Source organism: Capra hircus, chromosome 19, assembly GCF_001704415.2.
Source record: "Capra hircus breed San Clemente chromosome 19, ASM170441v1, whole genome shotgun sequence".
Lineage (NCBI taxonomy): Eukaryota > Metazoa > Chordata > Mammalia > Artiodactyla > Bovidae > Capra > Capra hircus.
Genome location: NC_030826.1, coordinates 19,920,079 through 19,944,958, shown reverse-complemented (window position 1 = coordinate 19,944,958; position 24,880 = coordinate 19,920,079). Strand labels below are relative to the sequence as shown.

The 24,880-nt window shown below is 44.7% G+C and overlaps 2 protein-coding genes across 2 annotated transcripts in view; one reads left to right on the top strand and one right to left on the bottom strand.

Moving 5' to 3' along the window:
• The window catches only part of SUPT6H (SPT6 homolog, histone chaperone), a 30,563-nt gene extending 14,333 nt beyond the window's left edge, over nt 1-16,230 (bottom strand). Inside the window, exons 1-19 of the mRNA XM_005693260.3 lie at nt 16,084-16,230; nt 8,068-8,209; nt 7,274-7,432; nt 7,102-7,178; nt 6,589-6,781; nt 6,283-6,367; nt 5,387-5,660; nt 4,807-4,908; nt 4,444-4,560; nt 4,026-4,115; nt 3,677-3,819; nt 2,875-3,023; nt 2,624-2,722; nt 2,071-2,200; nt 1,835-1,985; nt 1,515-1,669; nt 1,128-1,323; nt 518-657; nt 278-395 (exon numbers count right to left, since the gene is read on the bottom strand). Coding sequence (XP_005693317.1) covers nt 278-395; nt 518-657; nt 1,128-1,323; nt 1,515-1,669; nt 1,835-1,985; nt 2,071-2,200; nt 2,624-2,722; nt 2,875-3,023; nt 3,677-3,819; nt 4,026-4,115; nt 4,444-4,560; nt 4,807-4,908; nt 5,387-5,660; nt 6,283-6,367; nt 6,589-6,781; nt 7,102-7,178; nt 7,274-7,432; nt 8,068-8,176 — 2,487 coding nt within the window. The 5' untranslated portion in view covers nt 8,177-8,209; nt 16,084-16,230. The remainder of the gene's footprint in view (nt 1-277; nt 396-517; nt 658-1,127; nt 1,324-1,514; nt 1,670-1,834; nt 1,986-2,070; nt 2,201-2,623; nt 2,723-2,874; nt 3,024-3,676; nt 3,820-4,025; nt 4,116-4,443; nt 4,561-4,806; nt 4,909-5,386; nt 5,661-6,282; nt 6,368-6,588; nt 6,782-7,101; nt 7,179-7,273; nt 7,433-8,067; nt 8,210-16,083) is intronic.
• Nucleotides 16,240-24,309, top strand: SDF2 (stromal cell derived factor 2). The gene is made up of 3 exons (XM_005693261.3): nt 16,240-16,702; nt 20,763-20,959; nt 23,632-24,309. The coding sequence occupies exons 1-3, from the start codon at nt 16,552-16,554 to the stop codon at nt 23,917-23,919; spliced, it is 636 nt and encodes a 211-aa protein (XP_005693318.2). The 5' UTR covers nt 16,240-16,551; the 3' UTR covers nt 23,920-24,309.

Below are 24,880 nucleotides of genomic sequence, written 5' to 3'. Positions count from 1 at the left end.
ACAAGCTGACCTAGATGCGGTTAAGAACAGAGGCAGCAATGGCAGCTCCCAGAAGCACAAGGCTTAGGAACTGGCTTCAAGTCAAGAAGCAAATTCTGTTCCAGATCTTGGGTGCCATCTACTGCCTATGAAAGTGAGACTTATCCCAGGACGTAAGAGGTTAGTGAACAGGTCAGAGACCTTGCATAGGATATTGCTTAGACCATGACTGCATATGTCCAGTGAATGATAAGACATGTTGAAGATGTCCACTTGATAACCAGTCCCAGCCACTTGCCTTCTTCTCTCGCTCTTCCTCTCTCCATGCAGTTCGCCGCTTGGTAAAATGAGGCAGACGGAGGAAGTCTGTCACTTCTCCTTCACCATTGACCAAGGCGCAGAACACAGGGTGATCTCTGCCAGCCCGACAGAAAAAGAACCGTGTGATAATCAGGACTATAAGAATACGAGTAAGAGAAGAACAAGGTTAGGGAGACAGGTAAGGGGTGATGCCAGGCACGCAGCAACAGGAAGTTACCTGGCAGAGGAGAAAGCAATGCCTAGGACCCGGATGCCCTTCCCTTGGTTCTCATCCATAAAGTCGTCGTCTTCTTCTACTTGTTGATCTGGCCGGTAGGGCGCCACCCTCAACCAGTTGTAGAGCTTTCTACTACAGGCCTGGGGAGGAGACACACCAGTCACTATGGCTGTCAGGCTCGCCAAGTGTGTTACAGAAACAGGGGCAGACACATATTTGCAAAGATCTTATTTATATGTGCACGTTTCTAGCCCTTGGCAGGCTTACACCCTGAAGGCACACCTTGTTCTTAACAACAGGAGAGTACAGAGGCCAGTCACATATAGGAAGAATGTGTACGGGGTCAGGGAGGGAAGGAAGAGGCTCTTCAAAGGGAGGTCTTAGAGTGACCCATGACCTTGTGTGCACTCCCTCTCAGGTTACGCCCAGGGGGTTTCCATTAGCTACGGACAGCTATTTGGGGGTGCCTTCGTTTTCACCTCTAGCCTGGGGAAATTACAGGACTGAACATTGTGCTGCTGGCCTGGCGTGCTGCAGTCCATGGGGTCGCAAAGAGTTGGACACGACTCAGTGACTGAGCTGAACTGAAAGGTCGAGTCCCCGTCCTCACCTTTATGACGTATTCTTTGGCTTCGGCCAGCAGCTTGTTCTTGAGCTCTTTGGCCATCTGCACATACAGGAATTGCTGGAGAGCTCGCTCGATGGCCAGGGTGCGCTGCCGGTTCCACTCCTGCACCTGATGGCTGAACTCATCTCGGTAGTAAAATTGTTTGATTTCTTCAAAATATGTCTGGTCACTGCCATAGCTGAGGGGATATAACACTGCTATCAGGGACAGAGAAGAGGTGGTGCCTGAATGCCCAGGAACACTGAGTGAGTCAGAGACAATGGTTTGCTCAGTTCTGAAGGCGTGGTTCACATTCCTGAGGGACCCCTCCCTCCAACTGACTCCTGACCAGGCTTTCCCAAAATAACCCCAGGCTAGAGCTCTGCTTACCCTTCCACTCCCTTCATATCGATGCTGATATCAATGGTGAGCAGCCCTTCATCTTCAGCCAGGCAGATCTTGAGGAACTGGTCATCTCTCAGTTCCTTAACAGGCTTGTTCTTTAAGTACTTGAAGGAGTAAGCATAGTGGGCCTCATCCACATCCTGTATAACAAGAGGGAACCATCAGTCGACAGAAAGACTGGACTGGACCCTGGGAAAGGCCTGCCTCTGCACTCAGGCAGACAGCTCAGCTAAGCGTGAAGGCAAGAAACTCAGTTCAAACAGAGCTGGACCGTAAGCTGGATCAAAGCCCTTCAGCTGGCTTACCTTTCTTCCTTTCTTAGTGGGGCTTATATTGAGCTTGGCCCTCTCCTGGAAAGTCTGTCTCAGCACCTGCCGGACGAGGGGCTCTCTGGCAATCTGCAGGGCTACCATGTAGCGGGCACCTTCCAGCACGGCTTCCGGGGTAGGGAACTGGCTGCAGGGAAAATGGAGGCGCTGCAGGATGAGGACACCTTTGCCCGTAGGTTCCTCCTCTCACCAGCCAGCTACTGCAAGCCCACCTGCAAACATAATCCTTCGCCAGCTCCAAGGGCTCTGCTGGAAACTGCTCTGTCTCATGCCGCTGGTAGCTGTCCCGGAGGTTTTCCCCAAATTGCTCAGGAGTAAGCCCAAACTTTTTGGCCAGGCCATCTAAAGCAAATCAGGAGAGATAAAGGTAACCCAACAGCAGGACTGAATAACTTCTTGGTTTTCAGTCTAAAACTGCAAATTCTGGGCAGTAAATTTAAGAAGGATCACCAATGAGCAGGAACAGGATGCCTCACAATGAATAATGAAAATGCTGGCTTTAAACAGAAGCAGAAGAAACAGAAATTTTCTGTGGAAGTTATAGTTTAGCAAAAGAACTTCCCAAAGTTAGGATGAACTCTGATCATGTGTTTCCCATTCCTTCAGGAATTACAGGGAAAGCTGAACCATTCCTGTGGCAAGGGTTTGGGTCATGGGAGCAAGTGTTAGAAGTGGACTGGTGATTCACTCAGCTGTCCTTTAAGTCCTCAAGTCCTCATCCTACCTCCCAGTGACTATCAGGGAACTTATACGATTAGCTTTTACCTAGCCCGGCACTCTGGCAGATGGTGTACATGTCTCGGCGAGAAGCCTGCTTGAGCTCTGGCCCTCTCTGCTCTTCATCTTCTGCCTCCTCACCATCACCTGGGGAGAAACCATGAGTTAAATCTTCTGGCTTCCAGTTACTTCCAAGCATCTGACACACATGGAGAGAAGCTTCAAAGGGTAATCAGTCAGAGGCATCCTTGGGAAGGCCATGGCCACCAAGCCTCTGGGCTGTCTTCTCCAACACTCACCTTCCTCATCTCCCTCTTCCCTTACACGCTTTAGCTTCTTGCGGCTGGCCTTGGCAGCATTCTGCATCTTAGGGATGTCACGACCATAATAGAGCAGGAAATGATTGTAGACATCTTTCAGTTCATCCATTGACTGAACATCCTTGAGCCTGGAGGGAAGGGACATAAGACCTCAATTTTGTCATGGAGGAAGGATATACCCCGGGTTTGCTACAATAGGTACAATCCCAACTAGGATGGATGCCTGTGTTCCCCAATTTATCAGGGATACACAATGGCCCTAAACCATGACTTAATTGCAATCAAGGTACTTTCAAGAAGAAATATGTCAAATAATTGGTGGTTGTTACAAATGGCAACAAAAAAAGAGAGACAGATGAGGAAGCATGTCTCCAGTTCAGAGTCCCTGAGACAGTCTTTGTTCTTCCTTCCCAGGTTCACGCCACTAGCCATTAACATCACCTGCTGCTTTCCCACAACCCTCTCTAATTCCAGGCTCACCAAGGCACTTTCTGGCTGTAGTTTGGTTTCCCATGTGGCTTTTCATACAGGTAACATAAATAAGCAAACATGACTATCTGATTCTCTTAACCTTTGATACCAATATGGGTAAGTAACAGGAATTTGCCTGTCAAAAAGAGCACTTCTGGTGTGTTAAGCTGGCTTTCTAAGGGATAGGTGCCCTGCTGCGAATTTTACAAGATTATGCTTCTCTGGAGGGTGGGTGGGTGGGGCAGTCGAGGGGTGAATCTGCCTTTGGCGTGAGGGCTCCCTCTAAAGGAATAAAACCCGCATACGCTACCTCTCCATGTCCGTGGTGTCCAGAGCCCGGATGCCATCAGCAAGGGGCTTGTCAGGATCAGCAGAGATTTGCTCGTACTGATAAGCCTGCATCTTCTCAAACAGCCGTGTTAGGTTCTCCTTACGAATCCTCAGCTGGGTCCACTAGGACAAGGCAGGGCAGGGGTAAGGGCTGGTATTTAGCTTTGGAGACCCAAGGCCAGGCAGTTCCTTACCAAGAGTCCTTGGGGGAAGCCTGACAGGCTTGGGGGTTTGGGACATCACCTGGTACGTGCAGGAAAACTTGGGCCCCAGTAGTAGTAGTACCTAGTGCAGCCCTCAGCTCTGAGGGACACGGACCCCTATGTTACCTTTTCATCCCACTGCCACACCCTCCACAGGTCGTTGATATGCAACTCAGGTTCCACGTACTCCTTCCGGTAGAAAGCAATGAAAGGCACCTAGGGGGGCAAAGAGATGGGCAGTCAGCCAGAGAGGAAAGATCTGCAAGGAAGCCCTCTGCTAGAAGGATAAATAGCTCCATGAAATTCAGCACTGGGAACCCTGGCCCATCCAGAGCACATGCTTGTCCCGCCATGGGGGAACATAATGCTGCAGAAGGGGTAGTGGTTTCTTTCGATCACTTGAGTCCCCACATTTCTTGGTCAAGGGACCACTGCTGAGGACAGGACGTGGTAGGGGCGGTCCCCACCTAACCTAGGTGGCCAACTTTTCCCTCACCCCTAGTTGACGTTCTAACCACTGCACCACTACAGCCTGAAGTGTTACCTCAAAATGCTGATTTCGCATGAAGCCCAGGGCCTCTTTAATCTTCTGAATTGTGCTGGGCCCTTTTCGACTGAAGCTGCTGGTTGGCTGCCCTCGGTCTAGGTAATCACAGCTTTCCTACAGTTGGAAGGAAAAGGAAAGAGCAGCAACACCTTTACTTGCTTCGTCTCGCCATACAAAACTGCTTTTTGTCACAGGATGACCTTCTCAGAATAAGCCTAGAAAAATCTCCTCATACACTCGTACACACACGCTGTTCTGTGGGAGGCCCACAGACATGTGGGGCAAGAGAGAAGCAGCTACTCATCCTGATGAGGTGACTTCTGGTTTGTGTCAAAACACAGGCTCTTTTCTAAGGGGTACCTGCAGAGAAATAGTTGGTGTGGCAAAGGCATTCCTGTAGATCCAGTCCGCCTCTTCTTCCAGTTCGTCATCTTCAGCCCCCTTGACGGGGATGGAACGGAGCTGCAGGGGATAACACAGGAGCATGAGACTGATTTTAGCTTGTATCTCATGCAGCAAAAACACACTCTTCTTCTGGACAAAGATATATGCTCCAGAGGCACATGTTTTCAGTACCCGGAAAAGTATTGTCTGGCAAGAAGTAGGCATGTTGTATATTTGCTAAAGAGAGAGCCATTTCAAGAACCCTAAGACACATCAGAGTCTATGCTGAGCTAGACTTCCTGTACCCCTGGTCAGATTGGGGTTCAAAGCCAAGTTCCTATATATCATTTTTGGTTTTTTTTTGGCTGCGCCACCCTGACTAGGGATTGAACCCGTGGCCCCTGCAGCGGAAGTGAGGAGTCTTCGCCACTGGACTGCCAGGGAAGACCCCCTATAAACTACTGTTAGATTGATCTCTGCTATAACCCTTGTACCAAGGTGGCTCAGGGCAGTTGATAACAGTTCAGCAGAAGGACAGAGGCTGGTGCTTCCTTACCTGGAACCTCTCAGGCAAGTCAGTGGCTCGGATTTCATTGTCCTGATCGGTGAGGTGGCTGCTTTCCAGCTCACTGGGCTCATACATCTCGAAGATGCTCCTGCGGCTCACACGTTTCTTGGTGGTCTTCTTGGGGCGCACTCGGATCTCACCCTCAGCCTCATCGTCCTCATACTCATACTCTTCCTCCAGCTCTTCGTCGTACTCATTGTATTTCTCAAATTCATCGTAGTCAAAGTCCACACCAAAAATCTCCTGGGCTTCCTGCAGAGCCCTGCAGGTGACAGCGAAAGGCAGTTGGCCCAGGTTCCGGTGAGAGGAGACAGATGCGGCCCCTGCAGAGATCTTTTACCTGCCCCGAGGGAACTAGAAAGGCTGAGAGAAATCTAAACAAAAAAAAAGCATATTCACTGCGGAATAAAGGCTTAGCTGGCGGCTATTTCTGGGGAAACTCATTTACTGAGATGAAAACCCATCTTTGGCACATGTCCGTGACCAGGATCAAAAAGTAACAGGACAGATGGGTTCATATCATGTTCAGTGGATCCACCCTTCGCTAAAATGTATTCTCTCAGAGCAAAGAATTTCTCGACAAGATTATGCTTAGAAGACTGATACACAAACAAGTGAACACAGAGCTGCAGGTATTAGAGAAAGGCTAGGTCTTCGCTGACATGTGCCTCCCCTTCATCCCACCCCCGCACTAGGACGCAGAGAGAGCTTTCAGGGCTTGGAGGAGCAGTCTGACATCACTGCCTGGCGAAGATTATCAGAGGCAGGAGGCAGAGTGGCTGAGAGCTGACTGTTGTAACTTTGGCCAAGGCCTCTGACCTCTTCCTTCCTGCCTGGGTCCACTCAGATGCCCTTATGACCACCTTGCCCCAGACTCCACTCACGCATCAGTGTATCCAGGAAGCTTTTTCCGCCACTTAGGTTTTTTCAGAGGTTGTCCATCATCGTCCACGATAAAGTCATCAATGTCTAGGTAGGGAAGGGAGGGGTTAGTGCCCAGAGGCAGGACTGAATGGCTTTAGTTCCTACTATATGAGTGGCCAGTGAAGAGAAGAGAGCCTTTGGAAAGGAACTCCTTTCTGTCAAATGCTGGAGGCCAGTAGCTGAAAAATGATTTCCCATCCCATTCCTCAGGGCAGGAAATCCCAAACCCCTGCCCCAAACGGGCTTCCCTGCCTGATGCTACGTACCTGACTCTTCATCATCTTCCTCCTCCTCTTCTGGAGGAGCCATGTGGGCCTCCACGGCCTCCTGCCCTTCTTCCCCTTCCCCATCCTGAAAGATCTCCTCTGCGATAGCTTCTTTCTCATGTTCCTCCTTGCCATATTCCTCCTCCTCGTCGTCCTCATCATCTGAGACTTTTTTGACACGTCGGTATTTTTGCTAGGGGTGGAAAGCCTGCCTGGTCAGGGTCTGAGGGAACTGGCGTTAACAATGACTGCTCTCTAATCTCACTTCTATTTTCCCACCACAGTTACACTGACAAGGGAGATGGGAAAGAGCACATCAAGTGATGCCCCAAGGCCCACTCCTGAAACTGACAGGCACCCAGAACTGGGCTCCACAGCACAATACTGAGCCACTTTCTCCTCGCTGAAGTTCCCCAGACGGTTCTGGATGTGCCTCCCACCACCCCTCAGAGCCACTGAGCTTCAAGGGCTTCTTCCTTCATCCTCAAGGACAGAGACAAAAAAGGCACTTACTCCTCTTTTGACTTTGACACCCAAATTCTCCTCAATGAGATCAAAATCATCATCCTCCAGGCGGTCATCAAAAGATGCTAGAGAAGACAGAATGTTTCTGGTTGTGACCGGGAGGCCCCTCCTCCACTGGCTTCCACCCCAGCCTCACCTGACCCGGGGAGGGGCTACTCACTGCGTTTTCTCTTCTTGTGGCTAACTTCATCTTCCGAATCTCCGGAGTCACTACCCTCATCCTCCTCCCCTTCCTCTTCATCGTCATCATCATTGATAAAGCCTTTCAGGTTTCCTTGTTCATCCTGATCATCCAGGTTTTCCTCCTCCTCCTCCTCATCTGGAACACATGCATGTTTGAGGCATGCAGTTTGGGAAACAGGCTGGCGCTGGGGCAGGACCACCTGCTTAAATGTTATTTCTTATCTGCTCTGAACCAAATGACCTGGATGCCATGTTAACTCTTCTGCCTCATCCAATACAAAGACGAAAAACATGATCACTGACTCAGAGCAGTAGCCTTTGAAAAGGAAACTCTTGTCTATATTCACTATCTGTCTTTCGGCAAGATGAGCTTCCTAATTACTCTGGATGGTCAAAATCTTGACTAGAGGTTTTACAGCCACCAAAAACTTTGGTTTCTTCTCAGTTTATAAGCTCGGTAGCTATATTCCTTCTTTCATCCGAAAGGTTTTTGATAAAGCTTCCATTTTCCTTACTGTCTCTCCCATCCCACTAATGTAAGCTCCACGATACCCAGGTCTTTATTTTGTATTCCTAGTTCTAGGCACAGTGCCTGGCATACAGCAGACAAATACTTAGTAAATATTTTCTACGAATGACTGAAAATTACTCAAGCTGGTACCTCTCATGTGTGATAACTTCTGTGCTCAGCCTGAGCCTCTCATCAGCAAGAATCCAACTATCCAAAGCTTAGCAATAGTGGGGAGAAGCTTGAGGCTAGGGCTTCCTCACCGTCATCCTCCTCTTCTACAAATTTCTTGTTGACCCGGGGCACCACCTCGCCGTCATCATTGTACTCTTCCTCGGACTCCTCGGCCTCGCTTTCCACAAAATCAGACATTGTTGCAGCTTCTCACGGCCTGCCTGAAGACGACTAGGGAAGACAGGGAGATGGGGATAAAAAACGAGAGAGAGGACTCTTAAACATTTCCACAGCCTTCAGCTGTGTGCCACTGCTCTGTCCAATCATTACCATCTGGGAGGAGAGAGTAAGAATAAGACGGCCCCATCTCTTCTCTTATCCACTCCTCTCACCACTGCCCCTCTCATGTGTACCTTTAAAAAGCAATTATGCTGGACATCTCTGTAAATACCACATGGCTTGTCCAAAGAGGTTTATCTCACTTACCATTTGGGGATAGAAATGGGCAGATGAAGAAAGAAATTAATGCAGGAGTAATTACATAGGTAGGGATACAGCAGTAGTGAGATTATATGACTCACTTGTAAGGCTGGCAAACAATAATTAAACCCCAACTTAATGATAGGAACTATAGCTGAGCTATTGGCAGAGTCAAAAAGAAAATCTTTTTCAACAGATTAAACATCATTTCATGAACCTGACTCCACTTGTGTGAGTACTGGTCGGGAGCATTTGGGTAGAAAAGGGGCCTCTTCAGAAACATTAGGACCACAACTACATTGTGAGCATTTACCTCCCGAGCAAAACAAACAAACCAAAAAACACTTTGAAAGAGACTTCCACGGCCTACAAATTAAATGTAACATGGTTAAATACAAACACTGCTGGGCTTAAGAGTAGAAATCAAATCCTGGTCCCGGCGTCTGCTAGGTCTTAAAGTAAGCATATTACTGAATGTGCTTGAATATCAATGTCTTCATTTGAAAAAAGGCAACAGCACTACCTACCATGCAGGATAGTTGCGAATATTACATGATAATAGGGGAAAGAGTCTAGTTTACTATTTTAAAAAATGTTAATTGAATCGTAGGCCTAATTTCCAGTATTCTATAATTCAGTACCAACCAATCTCAACTTTGTCTTCTACCTCCCTGATGTCAGATGCATCCAAAACCTAGAAATGGCAGTGGAGAACCACAGAACCATGACATGGAGTTCCCTGGGCTTTAAAGTGCAGCATACATCACACAAATCAGAGCATAAAAATTCCATTCTGGAATCCTGAAGCTGGCTGCTCTTCCACTCAGCACCATTCCTCATGCTGTCCTGAATTATGGTCCACTGTCTATGTCCATTTTTTCCACTTAGACTACAAGCTTCTGGAAGTCAGAGACAATATCAATTAAAGGACTAAAAAAAAAAAAATCACAAAAACATAAACAGCAACATAAGAGGCATTACACTCCATTTTTATTCTGTAGCGGATAAGCTGTATCCCACCAGGTGCTCTATACAGAACAGAAACTGCTAAGTTAAACAGATTACTAGTTCTTGTCTTCTCAGTTAAAGACGGGAGTGGGCCTGGAGAGGGCGGAGGGTGGCTAATGGCTATCTCAAGTGGTCTAAGCTCTAGAAGGAGCCTTAAGTGCTGTGACTCTAATTCTCCTGAAAATTACCCTTACTGATATCAACTGATACCATAACCAAGTAAAGATGAACTGAACCCAAGAAAACAAAACTGAAGGTACAAGTTCTGGTGGAAAGGGAGAATCAATGAGAAGGGTCTTATGTTCAATTTCAGACTGAAGTTTCAGATGCCATTCTTTTTAAACTTGTACCGAACGTCTACCAAGTACAAACACTCTGCTAGGAGCTGGGAATTTGAAGAGAAATAGGATTCAACATTCCCAAGAAGTTGACTTCTAGTAGAGGGCCAAAAAGGACCGTAAAGGGACTTCCCTGGTGGTCCAGCGGTTAAGAATCTGCCTGCCGATGCAAGGGACGCAAGTTTGAGCCCTGGTCCGGGAAGATTCCACATGCTGCGGGGCAACTAAGTCTACATGCTGCAACTACTGAGCTTCTGCTCTACAACTACTGAAGCCCCCACGTCCTAGAGCCCCTGCTCTGTAACGAGAAGCTGCTGCAATGAGAAGCCCACACACCGCAACAGAGTGGCCCCCACGTGTGGCAATGAGAGAATGCTCAGGCACAGTGACAAAGACCCAGCATAGCCAAAAATAAATAAACAAACGTAGGCCTTCCCTAATCTACTGCACACCTAACAAGTTCCAGACACTTAATAAATAACCTATTTAGCCCAACATTGTCCTATGAGTTACAGCACATTTCTCTGTCCTTTCAACAGAGGAAAAAATATACTCAGAGATGAAGTCACTTGTTCAAGGTGATACAACTTTCAACGGTAAGACCTCAGAGTTGAGTTAAGGTCTGTCCGACTCCAAAGAAACAGCTGTTTCTATCATATCAGTAGCTCTCAAAGTGTGGTCCAGGGATCACCCTCTTTTCTTTCATGTGTAGAGTGAAGTCTTCCAGAGGTTATACGCCATGTAGTATCACAATGGGCTGAATGCAGAAGCAGGTGTGAGAATCCACATCATTGTATTAAAGCAAACATTAAAAAGATTTGCCAGTGAGACTTCCCTGGTTTTCCAGTGGTTAAGAATCTGCCTTGCAATGCAGGGGATGCAGGTTCAATTCCTGGTCTAGAAACTAAGATCCCACATGCTGTAGAGCAACTAAGCCCATGTGCCACAACTAACCCCTGAGGCAGACAAGATGAATAAATAAATATTTTTTTAAAAAATTTGCTAAAAATGCAAAAACAACAAACAACAACCCAACCACCTCACAAACCCCCAAACAAAAATAATGCTACTCTTACTACATTTTATTTTGTTTTTAAGATTATACTTGTTTTCCATAAGTGTTAGAATGTAGCAGGCTTATTTTCTCAGTTTTACTGGTAAACAACTGGCCCTTGAACATGGGTTTGAACTGCATGGGTTCACTTGTATGTGGATTTTTCCCCCCCCAGTAAATATAGTATCCATATTTTCATTGTACATATCTTAAAATTAAGTGTGGGAGAAAGTTTGTGTTCTGTTAGAGATCACAATACGTGGAATCAAAAGAATCCAGGTTTGAGTTTTGAGTCCATTCAAAATGTTTCAGCTTCCTGCCTTTGGGTGGAGGCATTCATCAATTCCTTTGTTTTTGAGGCAGAGATAGCAGTATGCACATTGTGTGTGGGGGGGTGTGTGTCAGCAACTCAGCTCCCTGTTGTCCCCGGGTCAACTATAGTTGACACATAATGCTGTATAAAGTTAGGTGCATAATGTGTTGATTTGATATACCTGTATATTGCAAACAGGCTTATTATTAGATTAAAATCAACTAACATTTATCTATTAGTTTTAACTTCTAATCTGGGGAAACACCTATACATATAAATCTCATAAATATCCACAGATGTAACTCACATAAACAAAATATCTTTGTAATCTTTTATTACCTTCAAGAGTATAGAGGTCTTGAGATCAAAAAGTATGGGAGCCCCCTATATTAAACCATGTTAAGTCCCGCAGGATGGTGATACTGGAAGCCTTGGTTAGATTGATGCCCCCGCCCCCCACCCCCCTCCGATCTATTTCCTTAAGGTCATTATCCTGAGTACACCCAAAAAAAAGGTGAGAAGAGTATCTAAAACTTCTGCCAATTAAATGTGGTACTCTAATTTTAATATGGCTCCCCCTCAGCCCTAAGCTGAGTCATTAAAAATAGATTTGGGTACAGCACCCCCACACCCCGCTTGCTTTAATTAGGCTATCAGATCCACAAATTCAGTCTTCTAAGGCCTCAACATCTTCACACTAGATGCTGGCTCTTCCAGACCAGATGCCCTACAGCCTACTTAGCAGAGAGAAATAGTCAGTCTACCTAATGTAAGCAATGGCTTTATTCTGTTCTGGGGGAAGCTGGTGCTCTGTGCTGCGCGCAGCTTTCCTCCCATCCCTTAGGTTAGCAATGAAGTACATGCTGTGCTATATAGCTGGGAAAGGCCCCCAATCTAGCTCACTGCCAAGACTTCCAGTTAAAGAGGCTGTGCCAGAAGCAATCCTGATTTACTGCAACCTGGGGGAGCAGGATGTGCCGAGGGCGCTGCAGCAGCACTGCAGGCTGAGGGTGGCCAGCAGCAACTACTTCAGGACAAAACCACCACCGATTAGTCTATGATTATCACTAATAAATGACATCTGAGAAGACTCTGAGGTTGTTTGGATTTTGTTTTTAGTACTTAGGCTCTTGAATTTTTCCCATATTCAGACTCTAAACTTAAACTCGCTACTGAAACAGATCCACAAGGGCAGTGGGGTAGTGAAAGGAGGTTTCTCCAGGCGGAAGCACAGCTGCAGTAGAAGATGTGGCTCAAAGGGAGAGGCTGTCGGTTACCATGACATTCTCTGGAAGAGGAATGGAGCTGGGATCAGATTGCCACAGGGGAGGCCCTCTGCAGTCCCTCCCTTTGAACATGACAGTGAGGGAGGCAATTAAAAGGAGATCAGAGCAAAAAGATGTCTGTTAATTCCCTCCACTGGCAGCTTCAATTAACATTTACAGTTTTGTTTTTTTAGGGTACAGCTCTGTGCTGGGACTTGGGTATAGAAACAAAAGTAAAATATGCTTTTGACCCGCGTGTTCACATTCACCTCACAAAAAACTTGTAAATGAAGTTATGACAAAGCATAATAAATGTTTTATGGCAGTTACATACGAGAATTATGAAAGCAATATGAAGACAGAGGTCATCAGAGAACGCCTCACAAAAGGTGATGCCTGAGTTGAGAGGAGGTAAAAAGTCAGAAAAAAGCAGCATGAGCAAAACCTATGAGCAAAAGGTTTGAAAGGGCCCAGTGGTCTGAAGAATAGCCCCAGAAGTCTGGTGTGGCGTTTACACTATAAGACGCTCTGCATTTGATGAGCAAGAGCCTAGGACTATTCCAATGACGCTCACAAATGACTACCCAATTTGGAATCCAAAAACCTAAGAGCTTAACAGACAAAAGTATTCAGAATCCACTTAGGACAAGTTCTTTCATTAAATTTGGGATTCAGAACTATGTTATGAAAAATCTTAATCACATCATTAGAATTTTACCTATAATCATTTTAACATGCACACCATTATTTATAAGAAATAACCCTCTTAGAATCTTTTCAATGCCACTATTGTTAATAATGGTTAAAACATAATAACTAATTTATTTTTTTCTTTCCATGTTTCCTTTGGAGATAAGGAAAAAATAAAAGAAAAGCAGAAACAACAATATGTAACCAGATTCAGAATCCCTGCAACAGTTACTGAATCCTGTGCAACATGGAGAGGGGATTGGGAGCAGATAGTTCCTGTTCTAACACCAAGGAGTAGATCTGTCCTCAAAGTACAAGGGCAGACACAGTATGTAAATGATTGGGAGTGGCCTAATTTGGCCCATTTATTTTGGAGCCTTAGTTTGGTAACCCCTGATCTACAAGTATGGAAGGTCTTTAAAGAAATGATGGCAAAGGTACCATGGGAGCCTGTAATAAAGGATTCTAACCTGATTTTGAGCAAGTGGCTTGAAAGACCTTAAGAGTAAGGTGGAATTTTTTTTTTTTTTTTTAAGGAAAATGGAGTTAACTAAGTAGAGGAGCTGGCTTCTTTGGAGATGGTTCAAGGAGCGGCACCGTTGGAGAAAAGAGCTCCAGCACAAGGCTCAGAATATGCTGAGGTGGGAACAGTGAGGGCTGGTTTGACTGGAGAGAGTCCATGAGTCAGAGGTGAGGTCACAAGGATCTTCTGAAGGATTTTGGATTCTTAACTGAAAGGTGCTGGGACAGTCCTACAGGATTTTAAACCAAGAACTGACTTAGTAGTTTACTTGCTAATTCAGTAAGCACTAATATCTAATGAGTGCCTACTACACGCCAGGCACATACATGGCAAAATCTCTGCCCCTAGGATAACTATATTCTGGTCCAGGAGACAGACCACAAACAAAATAAAGCTGGCTATAAATGATAGGAAGGAAATAAACACTCTCCTCTCTGAGAGACTTAGTTTAGACTGAGACATGAAGCACGGGTAGGCAGCAGTATGCAGAGCCAGAAGGTGGGCAAGAACTTGGAATATAGCAGGCCATATCCCAAGGGCATGTGACCAAAGAATGGCGAAGGCAGAAGAATGTGAGAGGGAGAAGGGACCTGCTCGAGCTGGGCTGTGAAGGCTACAGAGAGCCACTGGAAAGGGAAATGACATGATCTGATCTGATCCTGCTATGGACTGGGAGAGGTTCTAGGTGGAAGCAGAGGAAACTGAAGATAGTATTGTGGGAGCTTGGGCGAAAGATGATGGTGGCTTGGAACAGGGAGGAAACGGAGAAGAGAGACTTGAAACACATTTTGAAGATAGAAGTGACAAGACTTATGAAAGACCTAAGTCGTTAATTAGAAAGAGGTTGGGCTTTGGTACTCTCATCATGTACCACTCAGTAAGGTAGGGAAGACCAGGTTTGGAATGATGGGGGGAAAAAAAAAGTTTCTTTTTCTTATGCCAGGTTTGAGATGTTTAAGAGACTTTCAAATGGAGCTGTTAAACAGGTATCTTGTGTGATTCTTAAACACAGAGGAGAGAAGGCAGGGCTAGAGATTAAACTTGGGAGAGGCCTGCTTTCAGATGGTACTTAAAGCCACAGGACTGGATCATCTGAAGGAAGCATGCAGAAAACCCAGCATCAAGCTCTGAAGGAAATTCAACTGCAAAATGTGACTGTACCACTTCCTGATGTGATTAGTTCCCAGATGAGATTTAAACCTCTTTAAATCATTGTAGCAATACCATGCTAATCTGATCTAGCAGCCACCCAAACCAACTAAATAAGCTTTCAAATGTTTCAGACTTCTACTGGCTGGAGGGCAAGTAATGTAAAAGAGCTCTAAATTCACAACTGATGGGGAAGCAATCATACTTTTGTAATCAATACACAGAAGACAAAAATCAGCAATTTTCAGATAAACAGTTGAACTTAAAAAAGTCAAACTGAACTTTTTTCCTCCAAAGATATTAAATTCAAAATTCTTTACACTCTTCATGTTCATTAACAGCAGCAGTGTAACTTAATACTTCCTTGCTACTTCTGATATTACAGTGAATTTCTACAGAAGTATTTCTGGATAGATAACAGAAAAATAAGCATCAGTACTTGCAACAAACATGGGAAATGAACTGCTTCGGCTGCTTCAAGGGAGTCCTTGAAGAGAAAGGCAGAAACTGGAAGAAAATAAACTTTTAACTTAATAGTCCAATCTGATATGTGTGGTAGGCATTTGATGGATGGATAGATGTGTGTGCCTGTGTGTGTTAAGTTCCTTAGTCGTGTCTGACTCTTTGCGACGTCATGGCCTGTAGCCTGCCAGGCTCTTCTGTCCCTGGGATTTTCGGCAAGAATACTGGAGTGAGCTGCCATTTCCTCCTCCAGGGGGGTCTTCCTGACCCAGGGAACGAACCGCATCTCCTGCGCCTCCTGCAATGCTGGCGGATTCTTTACCAATGAGCCACAGGGAATGTAGCCATCTACAAAAAGTTCTAACTATATTATTCAACAACATGAAAAAAGGTGGAATTTGGCATCGCCCTCTAGCCTGATGACCGAGTTGCTCAAAGCTCCGTAGGTTTCACATCCCCGGGACAAACAATTCGATCACCTGATCCTGACTTGGAAGCCCCAGGTCCTTTCCATTCCCAACCCTATCGCGTGGCCCAGTTTTCAGAAGCTGCGAGACAAGGACGGCATCCCAGGAAGTCTGTTGACACAACAGGCCACCCAACTCATGGGTTCCGGGTGGCACAGGGTTGGGAAGAACCTTGAGACTCTGAGCAACTACCCCGCTTTCCTCTCCGTTCTCCCTTACAGAGTCGGGAAGGCCGGAGGCCCCTCTTCTTCCCCCATACGGCTCCCCAGTGCCTCGTCCCTTACGGGACCAGGCCCTAGGAGCCTGGCTCCCTACCTGACTCATTCGAGGGACACGCTTTCCGGTCTAAACTTTACCTGCCTGAGGCCCGCCGCTTCTCTGGTGCTCTAAGCCCCCACCGAGGAAAATGGAGTCGTGGAACCGAGACTGGGAAAGGATAGTACGGACCCACCGCACGACCCCTCCGCCGCCACCGCCGCCGCTGCTGCTGCGTCAACGTGCTACGTCACTTCCGGCGCCCTGTCACTGGGAGTAGGCGGGCCAGTTCGTACTCTTCTCCCACTCGGCTTTTTTGGGTTTGTCAGAGGAGGGGGTTATCTGGCCGAAGGGGTTCAGGAAGGCAGTTGTCACAGGGCTCCGGGAAACAACTAAGCGGGGCGGAAGCAACCCAGCCTAGCTTCTCCCTTAGGCCTCTCTAGCAAGGAACCATAAAGACCAGGCTAGGGCTTCTCCCTTTTCTCTTCTCTGTGGTTCCGCCCGCAGCTTCCGCTTCCGGGCAGGGGCGGAGTTTCTTTGGAGATTAGGGGCTCCGCGCTACAGCCAGGATGGCTGTGGTGTCGCTGCTGTTGTTCGGGGGCTTGTGGAGTGCTGTGGGATCGTCCAATCTGGCTGTCGTTACGTGCGGTTCTGTGGTGAAGCTGCTCAATACGCGCCACAACGTGCGACTGCACTCACACGACGTGCGCTACGGGTCAGGTACGGCCACCGGGGTTCGGGTGGGCTGGGAAGGCCTGGTAGGCTCCGGAGGGGGCGGGGCCTGGAGAAACTCTGAGGGGTGTGGTCTCGGAAGGTTAGGGGAACCCAGGGAGGTTCCTGAGGTCTGGAGGCCGAGTACGAAAATTCAGTGGTCCTTAGGCATCTTAATCGTAATCCTAGTTTCTGTCTGGTGCGCTTCGTGCCAGTCATGTTACATAATTACTTTTAAAGACTACAACGTCACTACGGGATATAGACTATTATTATCCTCACTGTACAGATGAGGAAACACTCAAATAAATCGCATGCTCAAGGCCTTGGCAGCTAGTGAATGACAGCGACGGGGTTCGATCCAAATCTGTCCAGGTTCAAAGCCTGCTTTCAGCTACTGCAGGCTGGCAGTACTCAGGGCAGGAGGGACAGACATATAGAAAATTAAGTAAGTGCTGTTATATTGCTGAAGTCTTCCAAGACCTCAGTCTTCAGAGACTATAACCCTCTGTTTAGCTCTTTTCCATCTTACACTTGCTCTTCAACTCTTGCTTTGGCCTCTTTTCACTCAAACCTTGCCCTTCTTGTAAAGAAAAACTAAAGGACTCAACTGGAATTGAGGAGGAAACTATTTAGAGGGCTTTTTAATGTATGAAATTAAAATGCTTAGCTTGTGGGTTCATCTATAAGTCAGCAGTTTTTGTAGGTTCAGTCATTCAGTGTAGATTTAGTGAGCAACTACTATGTGCCTAAGGTGGTTCTAGATACAGGAAATACAGTAGTGTGACAGCACGTTACAGGAAAACAAAAACAGAAAGGAGAGAAAAAAGTTGAGCTAGTGAGATGTGAGAGGTGTGTAAGATGACTGCTAGATTTCTGTCTTTAACTGATGATGCTATCAGCTAAGAGAGGAAAGAGTTCTCTTAGATGGATATAGGTCTGTAGTTTGCAGATGGGTCTGTGGTTCATGATACCCAAAACCTGTCTGATCAGTTAGACTAGAAGAGGAACTGAATTGTCATTGTTGGGATGTCTTAATAATCTTTGATTATTAAGTGAATACCTACTATATGTGAGGTTTATTGTATTTTAATTTGATCTGGTTTCCTGCTTTGGATCTACTAAATCGAGTCAGAATGTGGGTGGAGAGAGACCTGCCAGTAGGAATCTATAGGTTTAGAAAGCTCTTCACATGCTCCTGATGGGTAGCCAGATTTGAGAACCAGGTTGAAGTCTGGAGCTCAGAAGAGAAATTTGTGCTGAGCCTGAGGTAGAGAGTTAAGTACAACATCATTGTCTCAGTGGTGACTGAAGATGTGGGAAGAGTAAAGAAAATTGCCCAGGATGAACTGTGGTTTGCAATCTGGTGTCAATTTGAATCATTTGAAAAGCTCATTGAAGCACATGTAAACGCTTTTGTCCTGATCCCCAACCATTATTTAAGAATGTCTAAGGCCAGGGATGGAACTTTGGGTAATCCCTAAGTGTAAGAATGGGAGAGGAAGTGCAGGGTTGAACAGAATGTGAAAAAGTAAGAGGCAGAAAGTGAGGACTGCGATTTAGTGAAGCATGGCAGTGAGGACCCAGAGAACTGTTACGGCAGGAACTGGAATTAAGGAGGGAGAGTTGGTTTACCCTTAAAAAGAAATGTACAAAATCATTGGGTTGAGTAGAAGAAACAAGAGAGAAAGTGGTAGTTTAGTCATAAACATTCACCCAGATAACTGTGGACTATGGTACAACACTGTGTGTTAAGTGGGAAATGGAAAGTGTCATTGAAAAGTTACTGTCTGACAGGGCTAGGGACTGAAGGGAAAGCTAGGAGGAACAGGCAAGAATGACTGAGGAGAGCATCTGGGAAATATGTAGTACCTTCAAAGAATTGAGTACTAAATGAGGCATAGGGAAGAGAATGTCCCTGGAGTTTATATGAGTGGGCTATTTGGGAGAGCTTGACAGTAAATAAAGCTTTGTGGGAAGCCAAGTGGTCAAGTGGTTAAGAGCTGTAGAGTCGGGCCACCTAGGTTCAAACCCTGCACTGTCTCTTGGGATTGTGTAATCTTGGACATATTATTCATCTTTTTTAACACTCCAGTATAAAATGGGGGCAATGATAGTAAAACCTATCCCAGAGAATAGACGAGTGTATCAAATAAGAATATTCAAGTAAAAGGCTTGAGTTGGTATCTGACACCTAGTAAGTGCTCAAATATAGGTTAGCTAGTTAGCAATTATTATTTGTATATTTCCTCTTTTTTCAAGTCTATAGGTATATATTTAACCTTTTTAGAGGTAAGATAACCTTTTAACCTGCAAAGTCACACCTTCTGTAATCATTATGAACCAAATTTAAATGACTTAAGAATACTTTTGTAGCGTGTTGATACTTTATTTAAAGGAATTGATAACTGTAGATTGGGGGCAGGAGAGAAGGGGAAGACAGGATGAGATGGCTGGATGACATCACTGACTCGATGGACGTGTGTCTCAGTGAACTCTGGGAGTTGGTGATGGACAGGGAGGCCTGGCGTGCTGCGACTCATGGGGTCTCAAAGAGTCGGACACGACTGAGCGACTGAACTGAACTGAACTGAACTGAATGGCTTGTTGGATTAAAGTTGACAGCAAAAACTGGTCTCATTTTCATTGTGAAATAGGATAAAAAAATTTCTTAGATTGTAATAAAAATTTTTGGATTTTTTTTTGACTGCAGGTAGTAGATTGTAATACATAGTGGACATTGAATAATGTTACAAACAATTAAAAATATGATGAGATAACTGACATATACTGGGGGATATCCAGGCTACTGCATACAGGTTAAATACTGCCTGTGCTTCAAGAAAACCACAAATGTTCATTTATTTAGTGCCCTTTGATGCAAATTTTTGGACAATTCTGATATGGTACACTCTTAAATATAGTTCATCATACAGTAACTAATACTATATAAATATGTTGTGTTTCTCATACATGTTTTAATGTCATAGAAGAAAAAAATATTATGACACATACGGTTTCCTTCCCATTCCTCCAAACCTTTTTAATGACACAGGGCACATTATTAGCCAGAGGAAAGAGAGGAGTCAAGTTGAGCTCACTCTCTTTTCCTTTTTTTTTTTTCTTGTATATAAAAACCCTTTATTGATAAAGGTTAGAAGAGAAGAATCTGTAACTTAATAGTTTTTTTAAATGTAGTTATTTTTAATTGAAGGGTAATTGCTTTACAGTGTTGTGCTGGTTTCTGCCATACATCAACATGAATCAGTAATAAGTATACACATCCCCTCCCTCTTGAACCTGCCTCCTACCACCCACCACATCCCACTCCTTTAGGTTGACACAGAGCCCCAGTTTAAATTCCCCAAGTCACACAGCAAATTCCCACTGGCTATCCATTTTACATTGGTACATTTTCACATGCTACTCTCTCCATTCATCCCACCCATTCCTTCCCTCCTTCCAGCCACCCCCCGCTGCCCCTGGCTCCGGGCCCATAAGTCTCTTGTCTATGTCTGTGTCTCCATTGCTGCCCTGCAAATAGGTCATCAGCACCATCTCTCTGGATTCCATATGTATGCGTCAGTACATGATGCTTGTTTTTCTGTTTCTGATTTTACTCTGTATAATTGGCTCTAGGTTCATCTCCTTCATTAGCACTGACTCAAATGTGTTTCTTTTTATGGCTGAGTAATATTTCATTGTATATATGTACCACAGCTTCTTTATCCGTTCATCTGTCAATGAACATCTAGGTTGCTTCCATGTCCTATCTATTGTAAATAGTGCTGCAATGAAAATTGTGGTACCATGTGTCCGTTTCAGTTACAGTTTTCTCAGGCTGTATGCCCAGTAGTGGGATTGTTGGGTCACGTGATAGTTTTATTCCTAGTTTTTTAAGAAATCTCCATACTGTCTTCCATAGTGGCTGTATCAATTTACATTCCCATCAACAGTGCAAGAGGGTTCCCTTTTCTCTGCATCCTCTCTGGCATATATTGTTTGTAGATTTTTTTGATGATGGCCATTCTGACTGGTCCTTTATATATACTTATTTTTTTGACTATAGGTAGTGGGCAGCAGTCGGTGACAGGTGTAACCTCTGTGGATGACAGCAACAGTTACTGGAGGATACGAGGGAAGACAGCCACAGTGTGTGAGAGGGGAACTCCCATCAGATGCGGTCAGCCTATCCGGCTGACACACGTCAACACTGGCCGAAACCTCCATAGTCACCATTTCACCTCACCTCTTTCTGGAAACCAGGTGAGGTGGCGTTCTATGAGTCACTGCTGCTCAACAGAGCATTTACTCAGTTGAGTGGTTTGATATCTTGGTTCTTAGCCCTTTTTCTTCCAGGTATAAATCTCTTCTGTGCAGACCTGAAGAATTGCCTGTCTTATAAGGAGAAGGAAATTGTTTCTGGTCAAAATAGAGATTACATCTAGATCAAGAGATGAGGCAGAAAGAGAGGCTAGGTATATGTTAGTGTATCATAAGTTATCCTGGTAAATCTTGCAATAAAGAAACCCAATGTTTTCCAAACTTGCAATAAAAAGTATTATTATTTTCTAATGATGTCAACTAACCACATTAGGAGAATGAATTAGGAATTGTGCCCCCCTCCTTTTTTTTAAAGCCTTGAACTTTTGAGTATGTGGCTGCCTTAATGAGTGCCCTCTTCTCACCTCCACTCTATGTACGTTTTCCCTGTTAACATTTTTAACATTAGTATGGCAAATTTGTTACAGTTAATGAAACAGTGCTGATACATTGTTATCAGCTAAAGTCTATAGCTCCTTCTGATTTCCTTAGTTTTTACCTAATGTTCTTTTTCTGATCCAGGAGCCCATCCACACTACATTTAGTTGTCTCCTTAGGCTACTCTTGGCTGTGACAGTTTCTTAGATCCTCCTTGTTTTTGTTGACCTTGACAGTTTTGAGAAGTGCCAATCAGGTATACGATAGGGTGCTCCTCTGTTGGAATTTGTCTGATCTTTTCTTATGATTAGACCAGATTTATAAAGGTTTTGGGGAGGTAGACCACAGAGGTAAAGTACCATTTTCATCTCCTCTCTCAAGGGTACGTAGTATCTTATGATTGCTGGTATTGATGACCTGGCTGAAGTAGTGTTTTTCAGGTTTGTCTGGTAAAGTTATTCTTGTCATCTTTCACCTTTACATACTGTACTCTTTGGACGAAGAACTCTGACTCTTGTGTCACTGTGCAAAGCCCTTACTTGAGTGGGGAGTTACGCTTCTCCTCCTCTAGGGTGGGAGAGCTACATAATTTATTTGGAATTCTTCTGCATGGGAGATTTGTTTTTTCTGTATTTATTCAATCGTTATTTACATCGATATGGACTTCTTGATATGGATTCCTGGATTTTTTTTTATATGTACTTTGAATTATTATCCAATACCGCTGTCTTTATTATGTTGCTCACATTCCAACTTTGGCTGTTGGGAGCTCTTTCAGTTGCCTCCTGTATCCATTTGACATGCTCCCATCATTGTGTTTGTGTATGGCTGTGTTTGGCTTTGTTTGTGTATGGCTTCCTTACTTTATGGCACTAAATTATTATGGGCTTATCTTGTCTATTTCTTTCCCCAGTCCTAGATTCAGCTATTTCCCTTCGGAGTCCTGCTTCTGTTTATTGGAGAAGAGTATTCTTAGAAAACAAGATCTAGGCCTTGCATGAACTCACTGCTACTGGGGTTTTGTTTCTTTGAGACCCTCTCACCTGCCAAAGCAAACAAATAACATGCCTGTATGTGTATATATACGTGTCTATAAGTGGTCGTATATGTAATTGTCTGTATCTATAAGTTAAACATGAGTTCTTACTGATATCTCCAACTCTAATCCATTGCCACATAGATCATTTTAGCTTCCTCTCTGCTTATTTGTAAATTCCTACTCTTAACAGTGAGACACCTGGCTCCCAACACTGTCATCCATTTACTTACTTGTTCAGTTCCAGTATACAAGTATAGTGAGTGAAGTCGCTCAGTTGTGTCTGACTCTTTGCGACCCCATGGACTGTAGCCTACCAAGCTCCTCTGTCCATGGGATTTTCCAGGCAATAGTACTGGAGTGGATTGCCATTTGCTTCTCCAGGGGATCTTCCCGACCCAGGGATCGAACCCGGGTCTCCCGCATTATAGACAGACACTTTACCGTCTGAACCACCAGGGAAGTCCAAAAGTATAATAGTAGGATTATTAATTACATGTAGTTTCTTATAAAATTTTATAGCTCTAAGTGTATTTTTAAGTTACATGTGTTTGGTAGTGATCGTTTTGTAATGTATAGAAATATTGAGTCAGTATGTTGTACACCTGGCCGTAACATAGTGTTGTAGGTCAATTATACTTCAATTAAAAAAAAATTATGTATGTCTGAAATATTAGCAACTTTTAAAATTGTTATAGAAACTCTGAATTTTTGACCTTATAGGGAATGGGATTAGAATACAAGTGGACAATAGAATTTGCTATACTTTGCTCAGCTAATATTTATTATTTAATTCTCCCAATTATTTTGTAAGGTATTATCATCATCACTTTGTAGAGGAGAAAACGAAACCGCAAAGGAGTTACACAGAAAGGGACAAAGCTGACATTCAAGGTTTGCCTGTCTCCAGAGCCCATCCCATTTCTAACTTGTGTTTCTCATCAGGTCACTTAATGTCTAGTTAAGGGAATGAGGTAGGCATATTTAAAGTCAAGTGATAAGAGGTAAAGTGTTTTCAGACTATAATAGAAAATATAAGGCAAGTAGAGGATTATTTGCAAAGTAATTTATTTTTAAACAACACTGGAGAGCCTTTTATTTTTCACTCTTAGATAGCCTCATTTTCTTTTCATTGCCTCCCTCCCCTTTTCAAGCCTGTGTGTCAGCTATACTAATATTGCTACCTATCTGTGTCTTTCAGGAAGTGAGTGCGTTTGGTGAGGAAGGTGAAGGCGATTATCTGGATGACTGGACAGTGCTCTGTAATGGGCCCTACTGGGTGAGGGACAGTGAGGTGCGGTTCAAGCATTCTTCCACTGAGGTTCTGCTGTCTGTCACAGGAGAACAATATGGTCGACCCATCAGTGGGCAAAAAGAGGTGCATGGCATGGCCCAGCCAAGCCAGAACAACTACTGGAAGGCCATGGAAGGCATCTTCATGAAGCCCAGTGAGTTGCTGAAGGCGGAAGGCCACCACACAGAGCTCTGAGTCTGCAGGCTGTGAGCCTTTGTCACCTCTCAGTGTTCCGAGACGGCTGTTGCTCCTTCGCCCTTTGGACCGTGCCACGGGTTCCCTGGCCAGTGACCATGTCCCCACTGAGATGAAGATGCATCACAGGAAACTGGGGCTGTGTTTAGAAGCTTCAGCCCTTCACACTTGAGTGGGTGGTGCTCCCAGACTTGGGTCAGTTCTTTCTGAGTACAAGCCTTGTTGGTAAAGGAGCAGAAGCTTTTTATTGATATTAATAGGACAAAAACTGAAGGAGGCATCCCTCCTAGCTAGGAAATTTTTATTCCTCAGAAATTTGGCATCATGGATTATTAATGTGTGTGATTTTTCTTCCACTTTCTTTAAAACGATAAAAGAATTTCATTGTTAGTCACTGTGTTGTCATTTATTAGGTGTGCTATTTCATAATCTGATTAATCCTTGAGTCCTAAAAGTCATTGCTAAGTTTTGAGGTATGGGAACCTTTGACGTAGATCCTCGTTTTTAAAAAAAACTTTATTTTGTATTGGTGTATAGCCAGTTAACAATGTTGTGATAGTTTCAGGTGAACAGCGGAAGGATTCAGCCATGCATATACATGTGTGGTGTGGACCCTTTTGAGAGCCTTACCTGCATCCTACTTTTTCTGTCTGTACTTTCTCTTTTCCCTCAGCACCTCATTTTTATTAGATTTTAGACTAACTATGGCTGCTGCTGCTAAGTCACTTCAGTCGTGTCCAACTCTGTGCGACCCGATTCTCCAGGCAAGAACACTGGAGTGGGTTGCCAGTTCCTTCTCCAATGCAAGAAAGTGAAAAGTGAAAGTAAAGTTGCTAAGTTGTGTCTGACCCTCAGTGACCCCATGGACTGCAGCCTTCTCGGTTCCTCCATCCATGGGATTTTCCAGGCAAGAGTACTGGAGTGGGGTGCCATTGCCTTTTCTGGGCTAACTATGGCTAAA

Bases quoted from the DNA above. Each gene is read 5' to 3' on its own strand.
- SDF2 (XM_005693261.3), top strand. From the start codon at position 16,552: ATGGCTGTGGTGTCGCTGCTGTTGTTCGGGGGCTTGTGGAGTGCTGTG. The intron at 16,703-20,762 runs GTACGGCCACCG...TTTTGACTATAG, and splicing joins CGACGTGCGCTACGGGTCAG to GTAGTGGGCAGCAGTCGGTG. The intron at 20,960-23,631 runs GTGAGGTGGCGT...TGTGTCTTTCAG, and splicing joins CACCTCTTTCTGGAAACCAG to GAAGTGAGTGCGTTTGGTGA.